The sequence below is a fragment of the Amphiprion ocellaris genome, chromosome 3, assembly GCF_022539595.1.
Source record: "Amphiprion ocellaris isolate individual 3 ecotype Okinawa chromosome 3, ASM2253959v1, whole genome shotgun sequence".
NCBI lineage: Eukaryota > Metazoa > Chordata > Actinopteri > Pomacentridae > Amphiprion > Amphiprion ocellaris.
Genome location: NC_072768.1, coordinates 2,665,595 through 2,674,254, shown reverse-complemented (window position 1 = coordinate 2,674,254; position 8,660 = coordinate 2,665,595). Strand labels below are relative to the sequence as shown.

At 38.6% G+C, this 8,660-nt stretch overlaps 1 protein-coding gene across 4 annotated transcripts; it reads right to left on the bottom strand.

Annotated features, from left to right (window-relative positions):
• Positions 1-853: 853 nt before the first annotated feature.
• On the bottom strand, positions 854-8,236 carry tbxas1 (thromboxane A synthase 1 (platelet)). Of its 4 annotated transcripts, none has more exons than XM_023281339.3 (14): positions 8,175-8,236; positions 6,671-6,821; positions 6,365-6,458; positions 6,047-6,099; positions 5,878-5,974; positions 5,641-5,757; positions 5,298-5,386; positions 5,066-5,214; positions 4,823-4,953; positions 4,284-4,640; positions 4,084-4,172; positions 3,834-3,971; positions 2,483-2,645; positions 854-2,020 (listed from the first exon to the last, which is right to left on the bottom strand). In XM_023281339.3, the coding sequence occupies exons 2-14, from the start codon at positions 6,784-6,786 to the stop codon at positions 1,907-1,909; spliced, it is 1,707 nt and encodes a 568-aa protein (XP_023137107.2). In that variant the 5' UTR covers positions 6,787-6,821; positions 8,175-8,236; the 3' UTR covers positions 854-1,906. The 4 variants fall into 4 exon arrangements, with proteins under 4 accessions (XP_023137107.2, XP_035809246.2, XP_023137108.2 ...); XM_035953353.2 differs by having other exon boundaries at positions 6,060-6,099; XM_023281340.3 differs by lacking the exon at positions 6,047-6,099.
• Between the last annotated feature and the right edge of the window lie 424 nt (positions 8,237-8,660).

Sequence of the window (8,660 nt, the reverse complement as noted above, 5' to 3'; positions counted from 1 at the left end):
TCTCTTCACATCGTCTTCCACCTTTTCAAACATCTGAAAAACTGCACTTTAACATCAATGAATGACACTGAAGTTTAATCTCTACATAAATGAGACTGAGTCTGAATGTGCTGCTCTGTCATTAACTCCTAAGTTTAGGAAAAGTTCAAACAAAAGAGGACAGTTCAGATCAGACTTGAGAATGAGCTTATTCTGAACAAACATCTCAGACTTTCTGAGCTTCAGCACCTCTAGCAAGATATTTTAACAACAAGCAACTCAAGAGATCCAGAAGTTGGAGAGAGTTAGCTTTAGCTGAGCCAAAGAACATGTGGGACGCTAACCTAGCAAACATTTCAGACTTTTCTCTGTGAATTCTGAGAAATAATTTCCTATTTAATGACAGAGCTACACATCTTAACTCAGTCTCATTAAAACAGACTCTAATTCAGTGTCATCCATCCATGTTAAAGTGCAGTTACCCAAAATGTTTGCTGCATGAGCTCCAACAAAACCTGTCCAGGTAGAAGGCCACTTTGACAAACAGGAAGTGGGAGATTCCAAGCAGATTTATAGAAGAGGGAACCGGACTGTACTAAGTGTGGTCGAGTATAGAGGGGAGTTTTGTGAGTTTTTAAGGCTGATAATGATTATTAGTGAGACATTTGGAGTAGATATTCATTTGCAGTAAATGAAAGTATTTAAAATCTTGGAATTAAACTTAGAAGATCACAAACTAACAGAAAACTTTGTTGATACGGTTTTGTTTTGTTTACAGATGTTAAGTTAAAGGAGTTTTATTTGTGACGTATAACCAATCAAATCACTCCAGAAGACAGAGCGACCACAGGTAGATAAAGGTTCAGAGCCAAAGTAGCGCCATTTTTAAATTTATTTATTACCGTAAATCAGTAAAAAATAAAATACTGATAATCAGTAAATCAGTCAGCCCACAATTACTACAATTCTACAATGTATGTCTCTTTCCTTTGACTTGTTATTTGTACAATATACGATGTATATGATGGCGTTTTTTCATACCAAAGGCTATACTATGATTACAACTGATGGCTGTCCAAATTTGACAGGGAAAAATGTTGGACTTTTGAAACGGATGCAAGATAAAGTGACTGAAATAAACCCAGAACAGAAACTGACATTTTTGCATTGTTTTATACATCAGGAGGTGCTGTGTAAGTCAGTGCTAAAAATCAACCACGTGACTGATGTTGTAGCTAAAGTAGTTAACTTCATCAGGGCAAGAGCATTGAATTACAGACAGTTTGTTGTCTTTTTGGAGCAGATGAGAGTGAACATGGCGACCTTGGTTACCAGACAGCTGTCAGATGGCTCAGCCTGGACAAGGTGCTTAAACGAGTTTGGGATCTGAGAGCAGAGATTCAAGAGTTGGGCATTGTACATCATTGTATTGTTTCATTTACTATTTTTATTGAGATATATATTGAGCAGAGCTTTTAAGTGTACTGGTCCGGCCCTTAACAACCGTCAAAGTTTCTCATGTGGCCCCATATGAAAATTAATTGCCCACTCCTGCTATAAAAGAATACATGTGGAATTATGTTGTAAACAAAAAAGTGTTCATCTTCAGTATTAATCTACAATGTAGAAAATAACGTAAGTAAATAAAAAACATTGAATGAGAAGGTGCGTCCACTGTCCACTCTGTGTGTATGTTGAAAACAATCCAGTGTTTGAACATTGTTTGTCTCAGGTCTGTACACATCCTCAAGTTAAGGCAAGTTAAGAGAATTTTTAAAAGCACTACATCCTTCTTAATTTTGCGGTGGAAATGAGGATATTTTTTAAGCTGGTTTCAGCACCACTGGCCTTTGTTTCTTTGCTCATGGGCTCTTTGTAGCTTGTCGAAGAACTGCTCTGCCTTACAAGAAGATGAATGGAGAGTTTTCTAACCATCTGATGGAGAACTGGCTTCACTTTCTCCCATGTCTCTCTTTGTGATTTTTAGAAATATGCCATTTTTAGGTCCCAGAGTGCTTGATGACTTCAATTCAAGAGGAACCTGAAAGATGAAAACAGTGTTCTAAGTTAAAGAATATGCTCATAACAAATGTGGAAATAGTTGAGAGATGCACACTGACTTATTCAATATTTTTCCCAAATTATAGCAATCTGAGATGTCAAAAAAACTTCACTGGTGGTACAATTATTAGCAATCAATGAAGATGACATTTTCAACATTCACATGAATATATGTGGTATAAAAGTACATAAAATAAAGGTGATGAAGTACCAGCTTTTAGCCATCTCTACACAAATCATTCATTTCCAAATGTGTGAAAGAAGTAAATTTAATACATTTTCATACTTTTTATGGTACATTATACAGATTCTCTGACATTTTCAGTTTGTTTTTATAATGCAAATAATACACATATGATAACTGCATGTCTTTAACTAATGCATTGATGACTGACTCTCACTTAATCTTTTTCTATTTTCCCAGGCAGCTACTCCAACTTGCCTTGGTCTCAGAGCAGGCCACGATGCTGAACCTACGGAAGAGACGAACCAAAGCCATTTTGATTTCCAGCTGGGCGAGCCTCATTCCCACACAGTTACGGGGGCCGGCCCCAAACGGCAGGTAAACAAATGGATGTCGACTGGCTTTAGCTTCTGGTGTAAACCTGGGGATCAACCACAAGTTGCATTTTTGGGAGAATTAAAAGTTGTAGAAAAAAAAGGTCACACCATCAGTGTAAAAATATTGGTTTAAATACAACTTTAAAACTCCTACAAACAAATCTCCATATCCCTTCAGGTGTTTTATACACTGGTATAAAACTCAGATAAAATCAGTCTTGCCAGCCAATTTTAAGCACTATAAAACCTTTACAGTATGACATGTTTGAGATATGTTTGCCACTGAACCACTGGGAAACAATATGCTTCAGTTAGTTACAGTTGAAATAATCAATAAACAACCTAGACATAGTTATCCACTAAAAGAAATGTAGTCAACTGCAACTGCACGAGGTTTGTGTAACACAACGCTTACAGGAAACATGTCAAAACGAAACCAGACTCTACATCAGTCATGGTAGATGATGATAAAAGTTATTCTGCTAGGCATCAGGTCAGTGACAGTTACCAAACAAGACCACAAGCTAAATGTGCAGTTGCATGAAACTGTCCAACAAACATTCTCTCCATCTACTGTTCGGATCTCTTCAAGCCCAAATGATGAATTCAAAGATGTCTTTACTTGTTTTCATGCAGACTCACAAGTCTGAGTTAAGATTTGATCATAGTTTTTAGTAAACTATTAACACAAAGAGCCAGAAGGTTTGTTAGACAGAACCATCTGAGAATCATCTATCATGGACTAACCGAGACCTAAAACATTCCCTTAGCAGCCAGTACTTCCTTAAAGACTGCTGATTGGTCCTCACAAGTGTGGATCAGCCACAAACACACAACCTGAAGTCTGGCAAGATGGCTTCATTCAGGTTCTTAATATTAATAATCTAGTAAGAATTGCAGTGCCATGCAATGTAAATAAACCGTACCATGGCTCTAACACACTGTTCATAGTTTGTATTTATTTGATTTATTCATCACCTGTATGACTGAGATGATATCACAACCATTTTGTGACCACATCAGATCACTGCCATGCTATAATGTAATCCACAAATGTTTCATGGTTGTGTTGGGCTGTTATGAAGTGGTATAAATAATATGTTCTGAAAAGTAATGTTTAATACGTCAACACTTTGATTAGCTGGTGCACACTTCTAAGTCAACTGCTGGTGGAGCCATTTTAAATTTATCGACTTCCACGTACTGTATAGACTCAGAGAGAAGGGAAACACCTTTCAGGGATGAACTTCTCTGGCTCTGGCCAGTGCTCTGGGTCATAGTGGAGGAAACCTGCTGGGATCTCCAGTGTTGCTCCTTTAGGAAGGAACTGACCGTTCACCACACAGTCACGTTCGGTGTTTCGTGCAAACCTTGGTGGGACAAAATGCCACGGAAGAGATCAATATAAGAGCAGTAAAACTGTAACATTTGTAAATCTAGTAAACATGTATACTGTAGCCTCAGTGACCATCTTTCCTTTACCTGAATCCAGGTGGGTAGAGGCGTAACGCTTCACTTATAACCATGTCCAAATACTTCAACTCCTGGACATTTGTGTAATCTGGTGAGTCCTACAACAACAGGGAGCACAACGTAAATCAATAACTGTCCACATCTGTCATCTCATGTCATAAATACATGGAGCAAAACAATCGGATCACGCCGTAATCCAACAAACTCACATATCTGGTGAAAAAATCATCCACCTCTTCCTGCACTTTGCATTGACATTCAGGGTGGAGGGCCAGGAGGTAGCAGGTGAAGGCTAACGTGTTGCTGCTGGTTTCGTAGCCTGCCAGGAGGAAGACAAAAGCCTGACCCACAATCTCATCCTCAGTCATCATTTTCTTCTGTGGCCGCCTGACGGGTGACTCTTGTGGGTGAGGACGGCTGCTGTCCTGATCTGAGGCTGACAGCTGTGTCTGCTGGTTCCTCTGATGGAGTTCATCAGTGTGGTTTGCTGTGTCAAAGTGTTCCAAAGACACACTGTCTTCGCTGGTTCGAGCATCCAACATCAGCTGGAGGAAGTCTCTACGCCTCTACGTACAAAAGATAATAATTTAAACGACAAAACATCACATATTGTGTTAATGAAGAAAACAGTATCAACTACTGCAAATGGGCAAGAAAAGAAATAACAGTAAAACCCTTTTAAAAGCCTTTAAATACACAGCAAAAAGTTGCATTTTGTTTCAGACTGTTTCAAGTCTGTAAGATTCACCTGCTCAGGCGGCTGCTCCTCTCTCTGCTTGATGATCTTCTGAATGCTGTTGATGAAGAACTGATTCATTTGGTCTCGTCTTTTGTTGGGGATGAATCTCGCCAGAGGAGCCGTGATGGAAGGAAAAGCAACTGAACGCACAAACACACAAGTTTGTTGGGAGTCACCAAAGCTAACATTCCAAAATTCATGAAGGACATATGCAAATCTCTCAAATGCAATAAAGTAGTGATATTGACTGACTGAAAAACATCATGATGGGCCTGAAGAAAGAAAAGGAGAAGAACATCTGAGCGTGGCTGACAAATGGGTCATCTGGGTTGTTCTGTGAGTCAACCTGAGTGGCAAATGCCACACTGGCAATGACATCCATGGTGAAGCAGCCAAAACACCTGAAGAACATGTACACAAATAACAAAACGAGAAAACAGAAAAAGACAATTTCATACCGTAACCTTACTGTGTTTGTGGATACCTGTGGATGTCGAAGGCCTCTCCTGACTCAGCGTGGACATTCAAGTTGTTCATCAGGGAATCAGTGGCTGTGTTGATCAGCGGAACCATCTACATCCAACACAGATATAATGACACTTGTTATAACTGCTAACAATTCTGTATAAGTCTGAATAAAAGCAAAGACATCATATATCAGAGGACTAGATGACCCTAACCCTTCTTATTATATGAAACTTTGATTTCATTATATTGAATACACAGTGTACATTAAAATTTGACATTGTGAAATATGTAATCTAGTAAAGAATATTTTACAATCAGTAACAACTCTCTCTCAATTAATCTGAACATTATTATCTCACTTCTTTCATCTTGGCAGCACTGAAGGATGGGGTCAGAATGCTCCGAACTCTTTTCCACTGTTCGTTCTTCAACATGAGCAGACAGTCAGTCATGGGCTTGGTGGCAAAGCGAAGAGTCTGCACAAAAAAGCAGGAAACAACAGGCCAAATGTCGGTTAAAATATATCACTGAGGCTTGTGCTGAAATCACGAATACACACATCTTGTACATCTACATGATCTGATTAATGTCCTCACCATTCTGTTAGGGAAGCTGCTGAAATCCCTGACCATAACCTGTCTGAGCATATCAGGGTCTGCTATCACCACCACCGCTCTGCGGCCCAAATAATACCTGAAATACACCATGTCACATTAAACAACAACTTAATTTCTGATGCTGGCGAATGAAGTACTTTTTACTTACCCACATACCCTACCATATGTCTTTATAAGGTCAGACATAGGGCTGAAAAACCCCTGAAAAGAATGTTTAAAACACCATGAGATCAGTCCGGATATAATTCCACATTTGAGACAAATTAATATTTGGACTGTTGCCTAATTTCAATTTCAGAAAATGTAACAATATGGCAGGGCTAATGACTCTGTGAGTTGCACACAGAACAGAAACATACAAGGACCAACACAAAGAAGTAGAAAATAAAGGTAAATCCTAATTTGATGGAAACTGAAGCAGATGTTGGAGATTATTCAGGTCTTTCTTTGTATTCCAGCATCTTACCTGGCGAAACATAAATATGTTGCCTAAGAAAGGAACTGGCTTTGGATGTTTGATGCCACATCGAGACAGGACTGAGAAGGGGTAGACTGAATACCTAGAGGCAAAACAGTTCAAATGTGATGCTGAGGGCTGAATGAAAAGAATAAAACACAATACAGTAACAAATATGGATCAAACATTTACACAAATTTTGTCCACAGATTTACAATTCGAGTCATTTACACCATCGGCTTTATAAATGCGTCTGGTATATTATATGCTACAGCAGTTACAAGATCACAAACAGAGATCGTGGCATTCACTCACCAGTAGAGAAGGCCCAGAAAAATGAGGAAGAGGCTGAATGTCACAGAAAATCTACTGGCCTCATTGATGAACACATTCAGGAAGTCAACTACAGCCTCCATGATGGAAAAACACATCTTAGCTGTCCTGCATCAACATGAGATGATCACTCCTGGAGAGAAAGATGACAGAATAAGGTGCACTTTATTAATATTTATTTATATACCTATATTTACCCATGAGGTTAATTGAGATTAAATGCTTTTTTCTAAGGAAAACTTGGTCAACACGGTTATTAAGTCACAAAATATTGTACAATCAACCATAGCATAAAAAGACAAGGACTAAAGACACTGTCAGAATTAGCAATTGTACTCTTCGGTTACACATGTTGAACCCTCTAAGGGGGAAAAAAAATACATTAGCTGAATTGGGTTCTAAAGGTTATTGAATGACCAGGGTGGAGAAACTTTTATCAAGTTCAGAGCAAATCCTGGGAACAGTTTAGATCAGCTTTTTAGATGAGTGAGAATCATTACATGTGTTGGTAAGTGATAGAAGATTACACAAGTAAGAAGATAGTTTCACTAGTATTGGTTTGCAGAACAAAAATTAGATCAATGCTGCTGTCTCCTCAGGCTTAAAGATGGCCAAGACACCAGATCATAATGTGCATATGTGATGTGCACTAGACAATGAGTTGGTAGAAAAGTATATGGACAGCCACATATAAGCCTGTAAATAATGTCTCCATAAACTGTAACACTCAAGAATGTAGTATGTACAAGCTAACTGCTAAATAGCTGCTAAATTAAGATGAAATTATTCTGATAATAAACTCCTAACCTTCAGTTTTTTCAGTAAGCGCTCAACATGTACTCCTAAAAAGAGCCTATCATCCACTCAAGTACTTGTAGAGTGATACTTGAAGTCCCCACCTGAGTATAAACTGCTGAATCACTGTCAGCATTTTAAATACATGTTTTTGTTAACTTTGCTCTTACTGTTGGTAAGTTTACTTTTTTTTTTGTATTAACACCAAAGCCTGACTCGGAATATGGAAAGACAACGCGTGAGATGTCAGTACAACCTTGTACTTCATGGTTTCAGGCCGTTTTTTCTCCTGCAGATCAGCTGGTTGGTTTGTTAAGTAACATTATTGATGCAGTTTTGTTTTGCTCACCTTTCCCCTGCATTTTTAACGGGAAGGTGATGTCCGTACTCTATATGCTATCCTCTTTTACTTGTGGCCGGTTTACATGCTATAGTTTTATGTCAAGAACGTTTTTGCCATAAAAACGTTAAAATAAATCTATGAATACATACCATTAAAGCTAACTATGTACACATAACTGATGCCGTAGGTCACTTGAGGCTAACTGAGCTAGCTAACGAGCAGGTTGTTGATTCGTTAAATTGGACGTCGGGTGACATTTTTAGGTATAATCAGCTCCACTCTGATAGCTCACTGGAAAACCGTGGCCTTTTTGTGTTTAATATTTGCTAAAAACGTAGGTTCACTCACCTTACACAACTCTCATCTCCCATGTAAATATTGAGTCTTCCTCTTTGCACCCTAGCTACGGGACTCAACAGTCAGATGTGTTTATACCGCCACCTACTGTACCGGCGTGTAACTGCACCACACATACACTGGTGAAAATAGGAATGACAGGCTTCTCCGTCTGTATTCTTACAGTGTACGTTTAACAGAGAAAATCTTGCCTTGTTGCATTAAGAATAAGCAGAGTGAAGAAAGAAGAGAATTAAATATGATGCTGAGATACCACGTCTGAGATAATAGATTGCAGATATAGGCAGGAGCCTGGCTATATCAAATACTCTACTGTCATGGTCTTTCAATTTTGATGTCTAGTTTTGTTTTCCTTTTCTGTGTTTCCTGTCTCCGTTTGTGTCTGTCTATATGTGGGTTTCATGTCCGTTTTCAGTTGCTTCCTGTTTTATTTTGAAATCACCTTTCCTCCTGTGTCACATGCCTTTTTACTTCTGC

Coding starts and splice junctions, on each gene's coding strand:
- tbxas1 (XM_023281339.3), bottom strand. CDS start 6,786: ATGTGTTTTTCCATCATGGAGGCTGTAGTTGACTTCCTGAATGTGTTC. Junction 6,100..6,364: donor ACATATTTATGTTTCGCCAG/GTAAGATGCTGG, acceptor CATTCTTTTCAG/GGGTTTTTCAGCCCTATGTC. Junction 2,021..2,482: donor TGGCCTGCTCTGAGACCAAG/GCAAGTTGGAGT, acceptor TTCATCTTTCAG/GTTCCTCTTGAATTGAAGTC.